The 22,905-nt window shown below is 48.9% G+C and overlaps 1 protein-coding gene across 1 annotated transcript in view; it reads left to right on the top strand.

The window, feature by feature from the left end:
- LOC308610429 (BCL-6 corepressor-like) overlaps positions 1 to 15,584 on the top strand; it is a 43,106-nt gene extending 27,522 nt beyond the window's left edge. The window contains 8 exon segments of the mRNA XM_081259568.1: positions 4,434 to 4,679; positions 5,102 to 5,344; positions 5,929 to 6,110; positions 6,359 to 6,592; positions 11,462 to 11,628; positions 12,779 to 12,924; positions 13,598 to 13,754; positions 15,179 to 15,584. Of these exon segments, the coding sequence (XP_081115694.1) occupies positions 4,434 to 4,679; positions 5,102 to 5,344; positions 5,929 to 6,110; positions 6,359 to 6,592; positions 11,462 to 11,628; positions 12,779 to 12,924; positions 13,598 to 13,754; positions 15,179 to 15,470 (1,667 nt within the window). The 3' untranslated portion in view covers positions 15,471 to 15,584.
- Positions 15,585 to 22,905: the final 7,321 nt, after the last annotated feature.

Below are 22,905 nucleotides of genomic sequence, written 5' to 3'. Positions count from 1 at the left end.
GTCGTAGGGTCGGCGTTGGCCCGCACGCTTAGGTCGTGGGTGCCTGATGCAGTTCGGGAGAATTGTGGTCAGCAGCAGCGTGTGCTTCTCTCTGCTGCTTGGAGCACTGCCCTCCCCCAGCTCATCTTTGGGGTCAGACAAAGGCCTGTGGCCAGGGTTCTGGGTAAGCCACACTGGGACTGGTCTGTCCCACGTGGCTCCCGTAGAAGGGGATTTCTGGGGCTAGTCAGTGGCGGCCTTACCCGAGGGATGGGGCTCTCGATGTGCCTGGAGTAGACGATTCCGAGCTCCTCCCCCTCGGGATTGGAATGAAAAACGGAGGGTCCAGGCCACCCTGGAGTGAAGCAGCAAGAAGGCCTCCCTCCTTGCCTGTGCTCACAGCTGACATGCAGCCCTTACCCTCCCGAGTGGCCTCATAACTCAGCTCTTGGGAAGTTTCTCAGAGAGATGTGGTAAAAGTGGGCAAGGCCAAGTTCACGGGGATGCACTTTTCTGAGGAGGGGATCTGCCTGTTCTGGGTGGACGGTGAGGGAGGCTGGAGGAAGGGAGCGGGCAGTTAACCGGCCTCGAGTCTTCTCGCCCTTTTCTCCAGCAACGTGGCCAAACCCAGGGTGGCCGCTGCCCTTCACGTCTCAGTGGCCTCACCCGCCCTTCTTCCCAGAGACGTTTGTGTGCGTCCTTCCCAGTCTTTCCTGCTGAGCGTGGAGACGAGAACTCGGTGTGGCTGATGGGGAGCAGGGCCTGAGCCCCAGATGATTCCGAAAGCCCCCTCCCCCCACCGCCTGCCTCCAATCTCAGACTGACCGACGGGTCTCTTCCTGGAGCACCCGGGACATGGCCCAGTGAGCCATGAATGGCCACCATGGGAGGGCAGGAGAAGGGTTGGGGAAGGTGAGGGGCTCCGTTTGAAAGGTTGGGGCAACGGAGGTGGGTTCCCCACCCACCCTCTGTCTTGTAGAAACGTGGGGTTTGTAAATAGCTGGTCAGGAAAGGTCACCTGAAGGGGCCACTGTTCTTACTGCGGCCTCCACGTCCAAGGCCCAGCAGGTGTTCACTCCATTCAGCTGGATATGAATGGGCCTTCTTGTTCTTGGGCCATCATGTCTTGAGCTGATATGGGCTCAGGTCCTTCTCATGGGTGTAGGTGTGGCCGAGAGCCGAGCTGTGAGCACATGGGAGCTGGGGCGGGGATTTGGAGCGGGCAGGGGTCCCAGAGAGGGTCCAGGATGCCTTCAAGATGCCTTCCCCCTTCTGAGGCAGCCCCTACCCATGGAGGGCCCAGGAGCTTCCAAGGTGGTGGGTGCTGTTTGCGTGGCCCTGGTTGTCCTGGTGCGGGTGCATCTTGTTGCTAGGGGCTTGTTTAAAAAAAGGAATTAACTTGAAAACACAGTGGCCGAGATACTCATTTATTCTTTATGATCACATGGGTGGCTGAGTGAAATTTTTATTTTGGAAGTTCACCAGAGTTTGGAGGTTCCTCAGACTTGGAAGTTCATCACTAGGAACCCTCAGTGGCATTTGAAGATGGGGCGGGGCAAGGTGGCACTGGTCCCTTCCTTCTCAAACTTGGAGTAACCATCTCCCTTGCCAAGCACTTGGCTGGGACAGGCCTAGGACCTGCTCAGTGGCAGTGCCTGGCCAGGAGCTGGAGGAAGCCTCAGTCGAGGGGCTTCATGAAACTTCTTTGCTCAGGGAACTTCTCTTCCAGCTGAGCACTTGCACGTTTGTAAACTACTTTGGAACAGAGATCCCCTGCACTCCTTGTGTAGCAGGTGTAACTTTGAACAAGGTTAGCCCTGACTGGAGGTGCTATTATAGTTAAGCTACAGAGAAGGGGATTTTAATCCTGGGGAGCCTTCCAGCAAGTCAGAACCCTCTCACCTTGTTTAGGCCTCACTGGGCATGGCTCAACAGTGGTGAGGGTGCTTTGCTGCCACAGTGACTTGTAAATGTTGCTGTGGTGATGCTTCTGTGAGGTGATGCTATGGTACAATCATAATGAATTTGGGATATATGTGCTGTGAGTCCTAGGACCATGCTGCAGGGACCACGTTCACATCTTGCTTAGACTGGGTGACCAAGGGCACATGGCTTCCCACTTTTAGAAGGGCCAGAAGTAGCAATGATGGCAAAGCCTGATGGTTAGGATCCCCGTGTATCTATTTATCTCCCCATCTCCTTTGCCCTCAAGGGTCATCCTCCTGTGGGTCGTGGTTAGAACAGTCTTTGAGAAGCTCCAAGTGACACGGAGCCTCTACCCCATAGCTGGTGGCCATGGGCATCTTGGGCAGTCGGGGTGGGTGTCCTTCAGGGTTATTACTGGCCTGGGTAAGGTCACACTAGCGTAAGGTCTTGGGGGGCCTTAGCTGAGGGGAATTGAGATCTTTGCCCTAAAAGGCTCCGGGGTTGGGGGATGGGTGGATGGACCTAGTTTGGAAAAAGAAACTTTCAAATTGGACATGGGGGTTCTTAAGGTAGCCCTTCCATTCCTCCATGGATCCCCTCCCACGGAGCTTTTAGGGAAGGCTGATTGGACCAGAGAAGTGCAATGGTGTAACCAGCAGGGCTCACCTCTTAAAATTTCCTACATTTCAGGCCTGAGATTCAGGCTGGTCTGAAAGTCTTGGCATCTTTTGGTTAAAGGGATTTTTCCAGCCTTTCTCTGTGCTGAGCCCGGCCCGTGATTATGAAGCCCACCCTGGAGGGAGGCTAGCAGTAACATTCCCACTTTACAAGTGAAGGGGGCCGAGTTGTAAAGCGGCGCCATTCCTGCCCGAGTGTTTAAGAGGGTCACAGAGCAGCCCGAGTGAGAGTTGCAGCACGCTGTCTTCACCGGGCCTGCAGTAGCCTGGGCTGCATCACCCGTAAGCACAGGCCAGGAGTTTGGGGTTTCTCCTGCTGCCATGACAGGAGACCCTCGCGGTTGGGGTGATTCCACCATTCCGGCAAGAGTAGATGGGGATCTCTCCCACCTTGGGATACCCTTGGAGAAAAGCTAAGTGTGTTCCACCATTGAGAACACAGGTCAGGCTAGCCCAGGCCAGGGTGAGGTTCATCCCCACAACTGGCTGCCATTAAATGCTGGGAATGCCCCCCAAGAGAGGCTGATCAGGGGACCAGCCGGCTGGGCAGAAGTGGGAGTGATACTTGAAGTGGTCTAGGGAGAGGAGGAGGAATGCGAGCAGCATGTGAGGGGTGTGTCCATGATTTCATCTAGAAAAACGGGCTGTGGGAGCTTAGCTCAGGTGTTAACGAAATACCAAACTCATACACCCACCCCCACCCCCGGCCGGTGATGGACACAGGGTCATCTTCGGGGAACTCTTTAACAGCACAGTGATCATTATGGAATTATTTGTGTGTTAGAAACAATGTGACTAGCAAAGCAGTTGAACTGTTTCTTTGGCTAGAGCAAAAGCGAGGAGTAATGTTAGGCTGGGGTGATTGGAGGAAAAGCCCCAAGTGGATGCTAGATTGAGCAGAGGGGGCAGGAGCAACACAGGCGGAGCTGGGGTGTGAGCAGTTCAGCCCTGCCCGCCGCCCCCCCACCCGCCCCCCCATGAAGGGGGTTGGAGTCTTGTCTTTGAAATGTCCTTAGATGCTTGTTGCCTGGGAAGGAAGGCGTGGAGACGTGCCAGGTGGGTGACTGGTGTCACTGAGGGCCTTCTTCCTAGACAGGAACTAGGAGCAGCCCCTCGATGGCAGTGAAATGCTTTTCCCCCCACGGGTGTGGAAGGAGGACAGACGGAGTTGTAGCAATCTGGTTGAGTTCTTTGAAATTGCCCTTGACCCTTGTGTGTGCACCAGGAAGCCTTTCCTTTCCCTTTGCCAGGCTCCTCTTGCCTTGGTCTCCCCAGCTTCCCAGCCTCCCACCATTCTTTCCCTACCCTTTTTCTTCACCCTCGCCCCTGCTGACCCAAGTGAACATTGGTGCTATGTCTGTGTAGATGGCAGTTGGGGGCTATTTGGTCTGTTGATGACATCAGCCTTTTTTGTTTACTAGCAGCTGTTTCCATAGTCATTTGTAGTTCCGCCCTGATTGGTTGGATAGTCATTTGTAGCTCCGCCCTGATTGGTTGGATCTTACTGTGAGGTCACTCACCCCCCCTTTAAAAGTAAGCCACCTTGGAGAGTTAAGCAGTTAGGGAGTTATCTCACATGCCTATAGAGAGAGAGTGTAGATGCCTCACCTTGACCCTTGAAGGATGGATTGTGAGTGGGCTACACGCCTCATCTTCTGCTTTCTTTGCTGGCTGTGTTCAGCTGTCCTTCCTTTGGGACGTCTTTCTGAGGGTTTTGTGCTTCCGGCGTGTGAGGCCCCTGGTCTCCAAAGGGGGGTGGTCTGTTGGTAGCAGATTGCCTTGGGCATGGGGGTCCTGCCTGCTCCTGGTGACCTTTGTTCCCTCCTTTCCGGGTTGTCTCCCCTCCCCTAGGGGAGTGTTATGATGGAAGCAAACCTGACCCCTTCGAAGCCCCAGAAGACAGTGATCTTCCTGAGGACATGGACACGGAGCCCCCCAGAGAGTCCCCCGCCGACCAGACGGCCCCGGACGCGTCACGCAGCCCCACCCTCAGGCTGAACAGAAAGCGCAAGGTCTCTGGCAATAGGAAGCACACTGAGACCACTGTGCTCCCGGAGAACTCTCTGCTGAAAGCCAAGCCGAGACGGGTCTCCAAAGGTGAGCTCGGTTTCGCTTCGGCCCGCAGGGCACCCTACGGAAGTCCTGGAGCGGAGCAGTGGAAAGTTCCAGTCCCACCCTGGAGCCCTGGGGGGAGCCACTCACACCTCCCCACCCCCCACCCCCCCAAAGCCAGGTGGCGGGGCTGGAGCCCAAAGGTGGCCAAAGGCAAATAGGCCCCCTCCCGAGACTTGGTGACAAGTTCCAGCCAACACAGTGACCACACCCCTCCCCTCCCCCACTCCTGTTAGTGATGTGTAAGACAGTTCGTTCCCCGCCCTGGGGGGCTTCTTCATTAATTTGTAGTTACTTCTCCATTAGCTGACTGGCCTGAGAGGGAAATGACAAACAGTTCCTCTAACCGCTTAGAAGAGCCACATTATAGTGAGCTGACCAACCTGAGGTGTGCATTGAATTAACAGGGCTCCATCCCAGAAAGCAGCGCCGCTTGCTGCACCTTAGAGAACGGCAGAAGCAGCAGGTGTCGGCAGCAGAGAGCAAACCTGGCCGGCAGGGCAGGAAGGAAGTGACCCAGGCGGTCCAGCCTGCGGTCACCCCCCAGGGCAATAGCATCTCCGAAGAGAAACCTGGCAGGAAAAGGGCAGAGGCCCAAAGCAACAGAAGCTGGTTGGAGGAGTCCCTTAAATGCAGTGACAATGAACAAGGTACGCACGGGGCGGGGGGCGCTCCTGGAGGGTGGATCACCCGCCCTCTGTGGGAAACGGCCCTGGAGGGGACCTGAGGGCCATCCAAGTTGACAAGAGTAGCGTGTGGCGAGCGGGGAGTTTTCTTCATGAGGTCCTTTCAGCCTGCACACTTCTTATGGAATGGACAGTGAGGTGGGAGCTCGACTTCCTGGGCTGCTCCTCATCACCCAGCCCGCGGCTGGGCAGGAAGGGAAGTCTTGGGTGACCCCGGGCGCTTGTCAGTGCCCTCATTCCAGCCTCAGGCTGTCTGTCCCCAGTCGCCCTGTCCCGAGCACCCAGGCCCCCCATGGGTGGGGACGGGAGCGCAAAAAGGGCTGGCTTCTGCCCTCTCTTGCGGCCCTTTGAAGCGACTTGCCATTTGGCGTTTCGTGGGTTAGCCCATTTGCCGGTTGAATGTGGGATAATTAAAATATTAGTGCTTTGAAAACATAATTGGTATATCTTTAAAAACTGAAGCTGCTCCACCGATCAGTGCTAACAATGGGCTTTTCTTTCCTCACCGGCTACAACTGTGTAACGCCCGCTGCTTCTCCCCCTGACAGATGTGCTGTGCATGGACGAAGAAATGGATCGGCAGCCTTCGCCCCTGCCGCAGAAATACACCGACAACAGCGAGAAACCATCCGCGAAGCGACCGTGCAAAACCAAGCATTTGATCCCTCAGGAGCCCAGGCGGGGCTTGCCGCTGCCAGGGGACTCCTACGTGGACAATGCGGATGGCAAGGTACCTCTTGCCCCTGGCTCTCCCCCGCCCCCCGGGCCTCTGCAGGCACATCCCGCCTGCCTACTTCTCTGCTTCTGGGGACAAAGCTTTCCTTTTCCTGAACCCCTCCCCCCAAAACGTCCCTGCCCCTTCCTAGGGGACGTGTCTCCTGGGTGGCGGTGAAGTTCCCAGCGAGTAAAAATGCAGCCCCTTCCTCGCGCCCCGCCTCCCTCAGACAGAGAGGAGGAAAAGTGCTTTCCTCCACTCAGGAGCGGCCTGAGCCCAGTTCCGACTATGATCTTTCGCCGGCCAAGCAGGACCAGAAGCCCTTGGACCGTTTGCAGCAATTGTTACCATCTTCCCAGGCCTCGCAGCTGACATGCTCAAGCTCCCCTCCAGAGACCACCCAGTCCCGCCCGATGCCACCAGAAGCGCGGAGACTTATTGTCAATAAGAACGCAGGCGACACCCTCCTACAGCAGGCCTCCCGGCTTGGCTACGAGGTGAGCATCCTTGTGGGTGCCCCGGATCAGGATCCACCGGCTGCTGCTCCTTGGGTGGGGGACACACTGGCTGGGGATGGGGGGCGTGTCTCAGAGCCCAGCCCCCTCCACGTGGCGGGCTGGGCTGGGTGTTCCAGCAGGGTGTTTGCGTTGGCTCCCGCTCACACTGCGGGCTCTTTGGTGGCTTGTTCAGTCGTGGTGTGAAAAGAAAGGCAGGCCTCTCTGATGTTCCGTTCCCGTTCAGGCAGGTAGGCTGCTTCGGCCAGTCCGGCTCACTTATCTCTGATATAAAATCTGACCTAACCCAGGGCTTGGCGACCAGGGGAATTTTAATGAGCCCTTTTGGATTCTGAATAGCAAGAAGGAGAGTAGTTATTAGCTCTACTAACTTGTGCTGTTTGGGGCAGAGTGATGCCCCTGTGGGGTAGCGGGTGGGAAGTGTCTGTGCAGAGTAGGGGTGGGAGTGGGGCAGACCTGAGCAGTCTCTTTCTGAGAGGGCACGGGAGCCGAGGGCTGATGGGCGGGGAGCAGGGGTTGAGCCTTGCACAAAACTCCCTGTCCACACTGCTGTATCCCAACCCAGCACGGCTGATGACAGTGATGGCCTCTATTGCTAGAGCAACATAGAAAGATAGCTGATATCTGCCTAAGCCCGTGTGATCTGTAGTAACTCCTTTCACCCTTTTAACATGTTCACTTGGGAGTAACGCGTACTAGCCCACTCTCGGATGAGGAAACTGAGCCTCAGAGGGGTTAGCTGATACCCGTACAGGTAGCAATCCAGCAGTGCTCCACAGCCCACCACGCTCCTCAGCAAGACTGGCTCACACTGGAATTGCCCTTTTGACAGTTCAAAACCACTGTGAGACAGATGACTCTCCATGCCCTGTGCAGTTCCCCCACCATACTTGTCAGTAGCAATTGTGATGTAATAGCCCACAGGGCAAAGGCATTTTTCTGTGCTGGCATCAGCCCTCTGGGAGTTGAATGGTGACAGTAAAACGCGGTGCAGCAGGCTGAGCGTGGAGGTGTGGCTGAGCACTGGGGTGGCAGGACCCAGGCTGGCCCGGAGCCCTGGCGCCCACACCCTCAGCCAGCTCTGTGCCCCTGTCCCCCGTCTCCCGTCGTGTCCCCCCACCCCGGTCCATAGTGCCGTGAGCCCTTGGAAGTGTGCCTGCCTTGGCCCTAAGGCATGACTGTGGGTGGGAAGTTGGAAGCACTAGGGCTATGCTTAGTTTGGGATGTTTTTTTGTTGTTGTTGTGGGTTGAATGTGCTGTTGTTTATATCTACACGTCTCTTGGAGACCTCTCCATTAGCTAGAGAGCACTTTGTGGTAGTTAGCGCAGTTACTTGCAGGTGAAGTCCAAGGAGCACCCAGTTGGTTTCCCAAGAGCTGAGAGCGGGCGCCTAGGAGGACAGAGCAGATGTTGCACATAGTGTTGAGCTACACCCCCCCGTGGTTGAGAAGATAGTCTCCTTGCTTCCAGCAAACGCTGGAGGTCGGGGGGAGACCCCTAACCCCAACTTTTGGGTTAGGGTTGAGAAAGTAGACTCCCGCTTCCAGCAAATGCTGAAGATGGGGGGGCGGGGTGCTGCTGCACCCACCGTGGAGGGCGGGGCTCCGAGCCCCACCTGTGAACTTGGCATCATTTCCAGCAGCCTCCCTTTGGGACCAGAGACGTCAAAAGACCCTCGTTGGTCCTCTAAGACAGTTTCCATTTTGGTTTGGTGGCTCTGAGGCCTGGACCAAGGGGCACTTGATCCATACTTTTTTAGGCTACCTGGCCTTTGATTGCACAGGAAACCTTGGGAATGTTTAGGGTCGGATTTGTTTTTTTCTTCAAATGTAAATTTCAATATGTAGATTCCACAGATCACCAGTGTTGATGCTGAACATTGTGACAAGTAGATGAACGCTTTCAACTTTGAATCCAACTTTCTGGGATTTCTCTGGGCAGAATTTTAAATGTTGGGATGAAGGCCCAGTTGGGAGATGTGGCAGCTTCAACCTTTTCAAATTGAAGGACAGTTTGCTTAAGCAGATAAGGGTGTGGTTTGGGAGGGTTTTCCTGAAGTTTTGTCTTCAGCATTCTTGGTTATTTTCTTCTGCTTAGCCAAAGATACCATGTGCAGTATAAAGGCTGTCTGAGCTTTATGTCATGATAATCTGGTTCTGGAAGTTTAGAAACACACTCTGGCTTCAGATCCGCGTTAAATAGATCACTTGCGTGGCCAAAGACCTCAAACCTTTCCCTCCTGGGAAAAAGGCTTCTATTTCTTAGGCTGAAACGCCAGTGTGCAACCACATGCTTGTGCCTTTAGCGGTGATGGTTAAATTTTCTATGAACTGATTAAGTCATGTTTTTCAAAAAGTTAATGAGGCATTTAATTAACAACGTCGGGCTTATGGCCTTTATGGTTACATTTTGCGGGTAATGGCATTCGGCTTATAGCCGCTGAACAGAGAGCTGTCCGACAAAAGCAGTTTGACTTTGCTTGGGAATGGCTGGGCTGCCCTTCAGACACTCCCGTTTATTTCTAGCGGAGAAAATAAACCAAGGAATGTGTTGCGTCGACAGACTCGCCCTGCCTCTTCACCTTTCAGTTAGAGAAAGTGTTGGTGGCGATGGTTGCCATCCATTTAGAGGCCATCACCCTCCTAGTTAGGATAGTGTAGTTAGCCCACTTGACCCCCAACAGAGAAGGCCTGTGGGATGCTCGTCACAGCTGGATTGCATCCCTCTAACTGGGGCCCTCTTGGGCCCTTTGAATCTTCCCAGCTGACCAGGTACCAAAGACCTGAGTTATAGGTCTAGTACTTCATGTTAATTGAACTTGGGGTTTAATATCTCTGGGCCTCAGTTTCCAAGTGTTGAATGAGGATGGTACTACCTTCCTTTCCTGGTAGCTCCTGGGTTCCTGTGGGTGACAGAAGACGTCCTCATCTGGGGAAATGAGAAGCACTGTGTAAATAGTGGGATCAACGTGGTTGAGTTAGGACAGCCCGTGGCAAAAAGTCTGACCTGGCCGTGGGGCTACTGCTGCCTTTGCTGCCATCTTCCAGGAGAAGAGAGTTGACTTACCCACCAGCTTGGACGGCCTTTCATTTCTAGGTACCCTTGAATCTGCCCTAGTAGTGATGAAGGTTTCCAGGTGAAGGCCATGATTGTCACAGCAAATAAACCCTGGGTTGAGTAAATTGATGTGTGCACAGCAGTTGGTGGCGTTCAGAGCTGATCCCAGAGCCACGTGACAGGGCCTCTCCCTGGCTGGGGCACACAACTCATTAGCTTGCAGCCGTCCACTCAAGTCTGGCTAGTGAGGGCCTGCTAAAAGAGCAGCAGCTTCATGCGGTATCCTGGATACCAGGGCTCGGGGCAGGTGGCCTGGGAGCCCAGAGGATTGTGGGCTTTCTGGCAGGTTGGGATGTAAACGGAGAAACGCATTCGTGGGCGTGCCTTTTCTCTTCCTCCTCTTGTTTTGGAAGGGAGCTGCTGCAGTGACCTGAAGTAACAGGGCCCCGATGGCCAGGTTTACCAGCATGCCCCATTGGGTTCACGTGGTAAGCAAATGGAACATTCTAGTTTGCTCCCAAGTGAGTGGTCACCTTTGATTGGCGTGTCCTCCAAAGGGCATAAAAGGTTTTACAGAACCCATCTCGCACTTATGAGCAGCTAGAATGACCCCCGTTTTAGGTTTAACAGATAAGTTACCTGAGAGATGTCACAAGGAGGCCTGTTCTGACCCCATCCCATCCCCCCCTTACCCAGCAGACCATGTGTTGGGCCACATGCACGTTCTGCCTACTCCCAGCTCTCAGAACCTGACGGCTCTCTGCTGGGCACGACTTACCCAGTATTAACAGTATAACGTGTTTTCTGGTGGCAAATGCTTTCGATGTGTCTGAAAACTTTCTTAAGGTAATAAAACATTGAATAAGTTCCTGCTCTGCTTACTGGGAGTGGTTCATATTAATATTTTAACAAGCCAAAGAAATAAGGTTAATAACAGTGATTCTAATGCACAGTGTTGACACAGAACATCTCCGGGGGCGGGGGTGAACGTTTTATTTGATTCTTGAAATGTGGAGGTTGCAGCCTGTGGTGTATCAGGTTCCTGTCATTAACTTGGGGCAGAATCAGTCTAAAATTTTCATATTTACTTGTGAGGGTGGAGTGAGGCAAAATAGAGGGTGGGGTTATTGGAGGCATTTTGTGTCATTCCTCGAGGATGGAGGGAGAGAGCTTCTCTTTAACTCCACTTAACGTACAGACAAGAGCATCTGAGGCCCAGGTTCTTATTTGGGGTCTTAACAGGGGGCACGAGGATGTAGCTGACCTGGGTGTCCCTGCTTCTCTAAGCTGGGGAATGTTCTCCAGCTGATTTAAGCTCTCTTTAAGTGTTGGTCATCCATACTTTGATCTAAACTTGTGTTATCGTCCACTGCCACTGACTGAACAGACCCATCAAGTGAGAATGGTCTGTGCTTGGCAATGTGTCATCTAAGGTGTTAGCAACCGTGACACCTCTCTGTACTGGTCACGTCGGCCCCTGGGCTGAGGGCTTCCATCGCTATCCGAATGCGTCCTCTCAGCAGCCCTGTGGAAGCTTGGAGAAGTTCAAGGGTAACTTGCCCATGGCCAGGCCACTGGTGCAGCAGAGCCTTAGACAACACTGTCTGCATCTCCAAGCCCTCTCACCCCCCACCAGGATGCCTGCCGCCTGCCCGCGCCATGGTGGGCTTTTGGCCCCAAGGATGTATGCCTTTGAAAGTGGGCACCGGCAAGCTATGGGGAGGTCACCCTTACAAGGTTCACTGTATGGTTGTCTGATGGTATCTCCTCTCCTCTCCTCTCCTCTCCCCGTAGGAAGTGGTCTTGTACTGCCTGGAGAACAAGATTTGTGATGTGAACCACCGCGACAACGCGGGTTACTGTGCCCTGCACGAGGCTTGTGCAAGAGGTTGGCTCAACATCGTACGACACCTCCTTGAATATGGCGCCGATGTCAACTGCAGTGCCCAGGATGGAACCGGGTCAGTGGCGGTCTTGCTCTTGGCCTGGCCCTGCTGGGGCATAGGCAGTGGTTCTCAGGGTGTGCGGGGAACCCCAGAAGGAAAGATGGAGAGTGAGTGCCATGTAAGCACACTGGTGGCGGAGTCCTCTAGAATGGAATCGGACAGATCTTTCTGGCAAATTTACATAGAACTTTAAAACTCTGTGACGCTCTTATAGACAGAAGTCCCTGAAAATGTTGAGCCTGCATGAATAATCAGGGGTGTTCTCTTTTAAGACCCTGGACTCTTCACCAGCGTCTGTTGAATCTCAATCTTGAACATATATGTGAGTTGAAAGTTGCAGGAGTACAGACAGGTCCAGTGGCAACTGGCTTGATAGGACCTGCCGTGTCCACCCACATCCCCGGGCCTGGCCCCCACTCTGTCCTTGACCTCGGTTTATTGGCCAGAGGCCCATGTCTGAGTCAGCCCAAGCATCTTCCTGGTTGTACCTGGGATGCCACCACGAGGCAGGGCACTGGGGCTTTCCTGACGGTCATAAAATGAGCAAAACCGTAAGGTATTTGGTGGTTCATGGTTTCCAAATAGCATCCTTTCTGGATGGGATTGCGGACAGTGTTCCTGACCCCAGCGGACACGGGCAGGAGGACTCTGTATCCTCCTGAGAACTCGCCCTGCCTGTCGACTGCTTCTGGGCGAGAGGGTTGATCACTCATCTCCAAATTGGTTTCAGGAGAGGTTCCACTTTGCCCCTAGTTTCTTTTACCAACTGCACTTTTTGGGTTTTGTTTGTAATGGTGTAACAATGGCTTCTCGTATCTGCTTCCGTGGTGCTGGGGTTCTTCCCCCCACCCCGCCGTATGTTACCTTCTTACAGTCTGTCACTATTTAAGTTCATTGGAAACATTTTCATCGTGGCCTGAGTTCCTCCTTGGGCCATGCATTAAGAGAGATTTGCATTGAAGAATGAGGCCTGAGATGGTCCCTTCACCTGTCCCGTAAAGGGTTATGTGTTGAAATAACAGAGTAATTTGTCGCAGCGACCGTACACTCACCTCCTCGGTGAAATAGCGCGCCTACGAGGCTTGGCCGCACACGCTCGATTTTGCCCCGTGTCCTTAGAAGCAAGCGTCGCGTGCACAGGTGTAATCCTCCGCACCTCTCCTAGGCCTCTCCACGATGCTGTCAAGAATGATCATCTCGAAATTGTCCGCTTGCTCCTCTCCTACGGTGCTGTTCCTACCCTGGCTACGTACTCAGGTAGAACCATCAAGAAAGTGAACCACAGCGAACTTCTGGAGAAGTTCTTAACAGGTACGGCAGAGGTCAAGACACGGTCTTGTTCAAGCATCTAGACGGTGACTTCACAGCCTTTCACCTGGGTTCCCCCTACCCCCACCCCCCGTTTACTCTAAGTGACCCTTTACTGGGAAAAGCGGCCCAACGTTAGTCTGTCAAAGAAGAGATACATACTTTGAGTTTTGCGAGGTGGGGGGCTGGAAAACTCTTGGCTAGCCAGGCTAGCTTTTGTTTGGCAGGCTGGGGCGGTGAGGCGGGCAGTCCCTCAGGAAGGCGGGTGGACGCGTGGGGAGGTTTCAGTCAGATACCTGGAGGCGTGTGCAGTGGGACTTGTCAGGAGGTGACACCAGCCCCAGCGTGAGATGTTCCCGAACTCCAGCAGCATTTGCCTCTTACCAGCAGGCGTTATCTTGTTTCTCTCTCTCTCTCTTCCCCTCCCCCCACCTCTGCAGACTGTTTAAATAACCTGCAGGCTCCTGACGACGGTAGCCCCGGTTGCTCTTCGGAGTTCTCTGGCAGCTCTGTGTGTGCTGAACAGCCTTGTTCGTTTCAGTTGGGCTTCTGGGGGTGGTGGTGGTGCTGTGAGCAGGACTTGCTTGGGAAAGAATTTTTCCAGAGTCCTTTTTGGCGAACAGCTGGAATCTTGCTCCAGCTTACTGACCTCTCTCTTGTTTGCCCCCCCGGTTAGAACCAGATGATGAAAGTGGTTATGATGTTTTAGCAAATCCCCCAGGACCGGAGGACCAGGATGACAGCAACGAGGCCTATGGTGACCTATTGGAATCTGAATTTTCCGAAGACCCCCTTTTGCCGTGTTATAACGTCCAGGTGTCCGTCGCTCAGGGGTGAGCGTGGCCAGCATGTGGTCAAGAGCCAGCCCAGCTGCTCTGTGGGGTGGCAGGAGTTAGAAATCCCCTTCAGTAGATGAGGTTGGCTGGGTTGGGGGGTGAGTGAATTCCTCACCAAGTGTCCACCGACCTCACATAATGCAGTGGAACTTTTCCAGAAAAGTTTGGGGGTGGGAGGGCTCCCCAGCCAACTGCCCTCATTGGAACACACCCCTAGAGCCCAAAGGACACGGGAGTCAGCGACTGCAATTGCACAGTTTCAGTCAGTAAACTCTTGGGGAAGGGATCCTCCCCAAACGGCTACCATAGGGGCCTTCCAAGGCGCGTGAGGTCCACGGGACGATACTGATGTGTACCCGCTTCTCGTATAAGATTAGAGAAAGCCGTATGTGGCACCTGGGATCTTATGTGTCTTCAGATTTGCATAGATCGAGTCTTGTCCCCACGGTCGGGCCACTGTGCCCCATGACCAACCCTTTGGAGTGAACACATCAGGAGACCTTGCTCTGCTGTGTGTTGACCCCGGTGCTTAAGGAGTAGCATCCTCCTTGGACTCTGAGGCTGGGAACGTGTCTGCCCTTGTGGTGACATTCTATTCGGGATAGAGATGATAAAGCGTGGCAGGGTATCAGGAAGGATTGTACCACCTCCCTTCTCGAAAAAGCCTCACTCCCGGCAGCATTGAGAGGCAGGTTGGAGGTGTGGGAAAGGCAAGGAAAGCCAGGTGACCTCGAGTGTTTCTCATGCTCTCTCCGTGAGGGCCGGAGGAGAGGAGAGGTCAAAGAGGTGTTTGCCATCTCCCTTGGGTTGGCATACAGACTGGTTTTCCCCAGTGACTAGAACGGGGTGCACTTACTTGGAGAGGGGTGACCTGAGTTGTGACCAGAGCCAAGGCAGCACTGGGGTGGCCTGCAACGAGGCTCGTTCAGGGGCGCTGCTCCTGCTTTTGTCTAAGTTGGCTGGTCTGCCCTAGGTGGTCTCTTAACACATGCACATGAGTCCAGAGTTCCCCCGCTAGAAGTAGATCTTCCGGGCTTCCCTGGTGGCACAGTGGTTAAGAATCTGCCTGTCAGTTCAGGGGACACAGGTTCGAGCCCTGGTCTTGGAAGATCCCACATGCCACGGAGCAACTAAGCCTGTGCGCCACAGCTACTGAGCCTGCACTCTAGAGCCCGCGAGCCACAACTAGAGAAAGCCCGTGCGCAGCAACAGGCCCAATGCAGCCAAAAATAAATAAATAAATAAAATTAAAAAAGAAAAAGAAGAAGTAGACCTTCTAAGGACAGTGAGAAGTGGGGTGGGGGTGGGGTAATCAAAGTGGAAGTAGCAGGCCCTTTCACCGCCAGGAGACGGGTAGTTCATAGTTGGGAGCGCCTCTAATTTTGCCGGAAACTCAAACCACTGTCCTTTCTCTGGTGTAGGCCTCGTAACTGGCTGTTGCTCTCAGACCTGCTCAAGAAACTGCAAATGTCCTCCTGCATATTCCGCTGCAATTTCCCAAATGTGGAAATCGTCACCATCGCGGAGGCCGAGTTCTGCCGGCAAGTGTCAGCAAGTCTCTTATTCTGTTGCCCCAAAGACCTGGAGTCCTGTAATCCAGAAAGTAAGGAGCTCTTAGATCTGGTGGAGTTCACGAACGAGCTTCAGACTCTGCTGGGCTCATCCGTGGAGTGGATCCTCCCCAGAGACCTGGACTCAGACGACAACTGGTGAGCTCGCCAGGGCCCGCCGTGTACAGTGTGTCATGGTGTTAATCCTTGTGCATATGTGTCATAATACGACTATTTCTGTAAAGAAAGGACACTATGAGACACGACTCCAGTCGGAAGGACTTCATGTTTTTTCTTTTTAAAATTTTAAGTCAGTTTTTATGAAGTTGTTAATAAAGTTTCTTTACTTTTCAATGTACACATGCTTTGGAATATGTTTGTTTTTACTCGGAACAATTGTTTCTTTTCTTTTTTAAGGAGAAAAAAAAAAAGGCAAAGGAGCTCCACACTTTGACTTAATTTCATACAAAGCTCCGACGACAGAGGCCATAACTGTTGAGAGTTGCTTTTGGGGCAAATTAAACCAGTAAAATTTTAAACTCTTCCTCCATATTAAAGGGATTGAATAAATTGGCCACTTTGGTGTACCTGTGTCCTGCGAATTGTCCAGTTGGAGATGGAGGTTTAGAAAGTGAGTTTCAGTCTTGTTTAAGTCTCTTCCCATCAGACTGGTGTCGTGATTTCCTACACACCATGTTACTTCCTGTCTACCTTTCCTTGGTGTTCATGCCTGGATTGTCTCCTATACCTGCTCAAACCTTGGTCCATTCTCATTTGTACCATGGAAGTTTGTCATGCCGGATACTGTCAGAACTAATTTTACTTAAGTTTGTGTTAAGGTGCAAAGCACATGTTTTGTATATTTTCTGTTTTTTGTGTTTGTGTATATTTTATGGTTTCGCTTCAAGAAATTTTATGGGAAGGGAAATAGCAAGATGTAAAGAGCAAAAAAGTCATCATTCTCTTTCAATTGTTAGAACATCTATCTGCAATCATAATTATGATGCACTGTGGTATGTGTTAAAATAGGAAATACATGTAACGTCCCGTAGGAGCAGCAAACTCAGTGGTGTTGGTGAGGGTGTGTCATGGAAGTAATCACAAAGCAGGTGACTGTTGGTTGGGGTCCTGAAACATTAGTGTGCCTTCCCTGTGTCCAGTAGTGGTCTGGAGGGGTCAGGAAGCCTGCCTTTGAATTTGAGGGAACAGAGGGTTTGAGGTCCTCTCTCTTCTATTGCTCTAGTACACTGCACAGCAGCAGTATACTGGGTTTATAGTTGACGTTTAAATCGCTGATTGATCATTAAGATTGGGATGTATCTTTGGAAATGAAAATAGGAAGAATCGTATGCTTTTTCTTTTTTTTCCTATATCTGAAAAGGTATGTAGTACTTTGCTGAGTGGTTGGGAATCAAGTTTGCAGTATTCAGTGTATTCAGTTTTAGTATCTAAGTAGAATTAAACTGTTGCTGTAAACTGGAATAGCACTTTGTTACTGACAAGTTTTAGAATGCATGTGTTCGTCAATTACCTGTTTGGGAAGATTGTAGTTAATGATTTTGAGAATGTGGCTATAAACTTCCAACTGACTCAAGAAAAGCAAATAAGTCAAGATTGACAAATGTATAGGCTCTTCATCTTATTGTGTGTGTGGGTTTTTTTTTTTTCCTTTTAGTTATTTGTCAAGGTATAAAGAATTCTATCACACTTAAGACAAGTTAAGTAAACTTCACGGGGTGTATTCTGACATGGCATGGAGCCGATCCCATGGCCTAGATCTTAAAGGTGATTTTATGTTTAAACTTTCATGAAAACATATGTGATTGAAACACATTAATATATTGATACAGAGGGCAGTTAATTTTTGTCTTTTTTGTGTGTGTGTGTGGTACTGTTGTGGCCTCTCCCATTGCGGAGCACAGGCTCTGGACGCACAGGCTCAGCGGCCATGGCTCACGGGCCTAGCCGCTCCGCGGCATGTGGGATCTTCCCGGACCGGGGCACGAACCCATGTCCCCTGCATTGGCAGGCGGACTCTCAACCACTGCGCCACCAGGGAAGCCCTAATTTTTGTCTTTTGATACATGTGAGCGCAGCTTTCATTTTGCTGAAAGAATGTGACCAGTTTTCAGTTTGGGATTCTACCATTTAGTAAAGATAGTCCACTTAATTTTAGAAATAGATTTAATATATAATACCTAATAATACTTTTATGAATGTTTTTTTACTGAAAACTTTTATTGTAATACTCTGAAGAAACTATGCCATTCTAGTCTTCAAGACTTAAATGAATCAAGTGTTTATTAGCTGTTGTAGTTTTTAAACTAATAAAAGTCACTACATCAGCAATTTGTAAATACAGTTTTTAAAATAATGCCTTAACAACTTTACAGTGGTTATAATGACTGTATTTAGGCCTAAAGTTAGTTAATAATTTGACATGAAGGCTTTTTAATAGTTTGATGGTGCAGATAAGGGATAGGTAAACTCTGGCTGGTGGGCCAGATGCAGCCCGTCGCCTGGCTTTGTAAAGGAAGTTTTTCTGGAACATAGTCGCACCCGTTGTTTACATGGTAGTTATGGCTCCTTTCACCCTACACCAGTGGGGCAGAGTAGTTGCAACAGTAACTGTACAGCCCACAAATCTGGAAATGTTTAAATTTAGATTTTAAAAATTGAAAAATTCTTTGAGCCTATACAGGGCAAGTGCATTGACCCCTGAGGTAGAAAACAGTCAGGAACTTGGGTGCGGAAGCCAAATGGCCTAGGTTCAAATCCCCTTTCTCCCATTTCATAGCTAGTGACCATGGGGCAAATCACTTAACCTCTATGCCTCCTTATGAGGTTTAAATGCACTTATTTGTATAAATAGTGCCTGGCACATACTAAGCGCTGTGTAAGTGATTGCTGTTGTTTCTGCTTGGAGTTTTAATAAGTTATTGTTAATAGAAAAATGACACTAATGATTTTCCTTTTAGAGTAACAAAGGCACTTTGAGTCTTTTACTTTTTCAGGAATGTAATAAGACTTTTTTCATTGACAGTCAGTGTTCCCTGTTACCAAAATTTACTTTATGAATATAAAGAATTGAATGTCTTCAGGACAGTACTTTTGCTTAAATGTCAAACCATTATTTTCCCAAGGTACATCAAACTGGCTCTGCATAGCCCAGGCCTCTAAAGCTTGTGTGCACACCCTAGGTAGCATGTGAGATACATTTTGTAAATATAGTTTTTTAAATAATGCTTGAGACTTCCCTGGCGGTCCAGCAGTTAACACTATGTGCTCCCAATATAGGGGGCTTGGGTTCGATCCCTGCTCAAGGAACTAGATCCCAAGTGCCTGCCATAACTAAGAGCCCACATGCCACAACTAAAAGATCCGGCATGCTGCAATTAAAGACCGGCACAGCCAAACAAACAAACAAACAAACAAACAAATAAATAAATCTTTATAAAAAATAAGTAAAATAAAATAATGCCTTAGGAGTTAGGAAAAGAAAATATTAGAACATTTTTACCTTTGTATTATTTTTAAAAATCTGTGTAGTTTATCATGTACATAAATTATAGGTATGGAACTTTGTGTATATAATTTGTTAATAAATAAGATGCATATTAAAAAGTTTTCTTATGGTTTGCCCAGTCAGGTGTTTGGAGGCCATTGGAGGACAGGATGATGAAATATAGGGCCTCAGCAAAGATAGAATTTAGAACCAATTCCCTGACTTAGAAGATAAGGAAAATAATTCATAGACTGTAATTGAGTTGTCCAACTTTGCATAAGTGTTCAGAAACAGGAAATGCAGTGGCTAGAATCTAATCACTGACCAAGCAGAATCTGGGTCACTGGACTCGTAAACCAGAAGTGACTGTTGAATTTCTCAGGTTGATGCTCCTGGCATATATGCTTGATCTGTGTGTGTGTGTAAATCTCTGACAGAATAAGCCATACTCAGGCACACCCTGTTTCCTTATTCAAGCATCTTAATTTCATCCCATTAAATCTTTGAAGTATCCGACTACCAGAAGGCATGAAGAAACCTGGGCTGAGAGTCTTCATTCCAGGAGACGTGATCTTGACTGCATGGCTGGTTTGAGGCGCATCACTCTGAACTGCAACCCGCTCATTGGTGACCTGGGTGCAAGTGCTTTGGCAGAATCTCTTAGTGAGGATTTATGGCTTAGAGGGAAATTCTAAAATTGAAAATATTGAATTTTTAATATGAAATATGCTTAGCTTTTGGCATGATACTATTGTGATAGGATTTTTTAAAGCCTCATTTTACTGATAGCTTTTATTTTGCTTTTCAACTTTCTCTCAGAGTTGCATATATCCTTTACAGAAAATACAGAGTAACAAGAGAACAATTACCTATAATTTTAATACCCAGATATAATCACTGTTCATTTTGGTGTATATACTTTCAGTCTTTTTTTTTCTACAAATATATATGTACACTTAGGGATTACAAAAATAGAATTGTAGTATACTTGCTATTTCATATGCCTGCTTTTTTCACTTAATGATGTATCATGTAGTATTGCATCGTATTGATGTCCCATAGTTTAATCAATTCTTTGCAATTCTATTTAGACAGTTTGCTTTTCCCTGTCAGAAACAATGTGAATACGTTGTATATACATCTCTGTGTGCATCGGGATTACTTCTGTAGAATAAGGTACTACAAGTGGAATGACTAAGTGTGACCTATTTTTAAGACATTTGATACACATGGCCAAATTACCACCCAGAAAGGCTATGCCAATTTGTAGTCCACCCCAACAGTAGATGGGAAGCCTGCCTCTCACAAACACTGGCCTGTAGCACTTGTAAAAAAATGTAAAACTACAAAAATGAGTACCTCTCCATTTTCTATGCAAGTGGGATTACTCCAAATTTTATAACTTTTTTCAATTAATTCAGTATGAGCATTTTAGCAAGTCAGTAAATTTGCATCTCCTACATCATTTTTTGTGATTGTTCAGTATTCCATTATATGAATATGCCACAGTGCACATAGCTTATCCATTCTTGTATATAAGCTTTGTCCAGTTTTTCAGTTACAAATAGTACTCTGATATATATCCTTACCTATATCTCTGACTATTTCTTTTGGTTAAATTCTTAGAAAGAGAGTTGTTGGATCCAAAGTGTATAGACATTATTTAAAGGCTTTTCTTACAGAATCGTGGCTTCATCTGATAGGAGAATAACCACATTTTGTTTTATTTTGTATTCATCTGATTGACTGGTGAGGTTTACTGGCTGTTTGTATTAATTTGGCTATTTGGTTAATTATACCCTGTGTCCATTCTTCTGTAGTGAGAGTTTGTAAGGGTTGTATCATATCCTGTCAGATCCGTATGTCTGACTTGCTATTTCTGTGCGTCATGGGGGTGTTGAAAGACTCCAGTTATTTTAATGTGATGGTCCACACAACACTTAAACAAAAGACTCATCATAGTTTCCTTTCATGTAATATTTTTTAATCCCTGTGCTTTAGTGATGATCCCTTTGGTTTAAATGAGTAGGTTGTTCAGCCCCAGAACTACTAGAATTCATGATCAGTTTTTCTGGGTTTTGTCTGACCTTTTACTGCAAGGGTTCTTGACCATCATACTTTCATGATAGGTTTTTAGTATGTATTCTCTATTCACACATTGTTGAAAGTTTTTATTATTTGTATCCTCTTAGACTTGTCTTTTTTTCCTCTAAAACTAACAGTTATTACATTTCTTCTATTTTGTTTTCCCCTTTGAACTAGTTTCAAGTGTGATTTGGAGCTGAAGATCATGATCAAAAGAATGCAGTGCATTTCTGAGCTCCACCAGGTTTTGCTTGTGAGGTTTACATGCCCCTGCCGCCCTTGCTAATTATGAACTGAGATTCATTTTGTGATGCTTTTTGCTCATAGGTTATATACAGTTATTCTTCAGTTCTGTAATTGTAAAATATGTTGTCTGATTTATTGGTACTAAAGCCAGGGTTATCATTGCACATCCAAGAAGAGGTTTTTAAATTGGATTATGTATTATGTGTGTGCGTATATGTCTCTGTTTTTTTCCATACCCAAAATTACAAACCTGCCATGACTTGTCTTGTGCAGGACTCTTCCACACGTGAGAAAATGAGAGTTGTCTATATGTTAAATCTGTAGAGTTAGCAAGTGACCTTTTGTCTTTCATCGAAAGCACTTGACCTGCAGCAGTGCGGCCTCACCAGTGAAGGAGCAAAGGCTTTACTAAAGGCCCTTGAAACCAACAGAACTCTGCTCGTTCTGGATATAATAAAAAATCTGCTGGTTGGTATGTGGTCACTTTTTTAAAATTGATAAACACATAGCAAAACAAAAAGAATTTGTTCAGGTATTGACAGTTTTTTAAAACTTAATGTGTTTAACTTTCCTCATCATATCCAGTTGGCCCTTGAACAACGTGGGGTTAGGGGTGTCGACCCCTACGCAGTTGAAGATCTGGGTATAAGTTTATAGTCAGTGGTTCCACATCTGTGGATTCAACCAGCCTTGGATCATGTAGGACGATAGTACCTATGTACTGAAAACTATGCGTGTGTCAGTGGACCCGCGAGGTTCAAACCCATGTTGTTCAAGCTTCAACTGTACTTTTCTAGTGTTGCACTTCCCTTATGTTTTTAGCAGCTACTGTACTAATTAAAGTGAATTATACTTGTCAATTTTTCTTATCTCTACTCTGAATAGAGGTGAACCTAGATACTAAGCCTGCTTCCACCAAGAGCATTCTTTCTTTCCTGTGCAACCTCTGAATTCTTGCCAGGAGTACTTTATTCATTTGTCAGATTCACAAGTAAGTTTGTAATCATCTTCTGTGTGCCAGAGATGGGTTTAGGGACCACGGATAAAGCAGTGAACCAGACAGACAAAAGTCTTGCCCTCATGGAGCTTACATTCTAGTGAAGGAGATCAGATAGAAATGAGTAAACAGATAAGTCATATAATTTTAGAGGGTAGGAAGTGCAAAAATATCTTAATGTAAGGAGAGTGAGGGAGAGCAGGTAGGACTCCATTGGATAGGTTTGTTAGGGGACAGCTTCACTGGAGAAGTGGCATTTGAACGGAGACCTGAATGAAGAGAGGAGCAAGCCATGGAAGATGTGGAGTAAGCACATTCCAGGACAAGGAGGCAATGAGTATGTAGGCATGTAGGTGGGTGGAGTATTTAAGGAAAAGCAAGGAGGCCAATCTGGGCAGAGTACTGAGTGAAGAAGAATGTGGTAGGACATGAGGTCAAGGAGCTAGCCAGGGGTCTGCTCTTGTAAAGTCTTGAAGGCCAGAGTAAAGATGTGGATTATTCTAAATGAGTAGAGGGGTTTGAACTGGAAAAAGGCATGATCCAAATCGTATCTGAATAAGGTGACCTGGTATAGAGAAGGGACTTGGGAGGATAAAGAAGAGGTACAGGGGTCTTCCCTGGTGGCGCACTGATTGAGAATCCACCTGCCAATGCAGCGGACGCGGGTTCGTGCCCCGGTCCGGGAAGATCCCACATGCCGCGGAGCGACTGGGCCCGTGAGCCATGGCCGCTGAGCCTGCACGTCTGGAGCCTGTGCTCTGCAAC

Source organism: Mesoplodon bidens, assembly GCF_964165515.1.
Source record: "Mesoplodon bidens genome assembly, contig: HAP1_SCAFFOLD_493, whole genome shotgun sequence".
Taxonomy (NCBI): Eukaryota; Metazoa; Chordata; class Mammalia; order Artiodactyla; family Ziphiidae; genus Mesoplodon; species Mesoplodon bidens.
The sequence above is the reverse complement of the archived record's forward strand: the minus strand, read 5'-3'. Positions and strand labels throughout refer to the sequence as shown.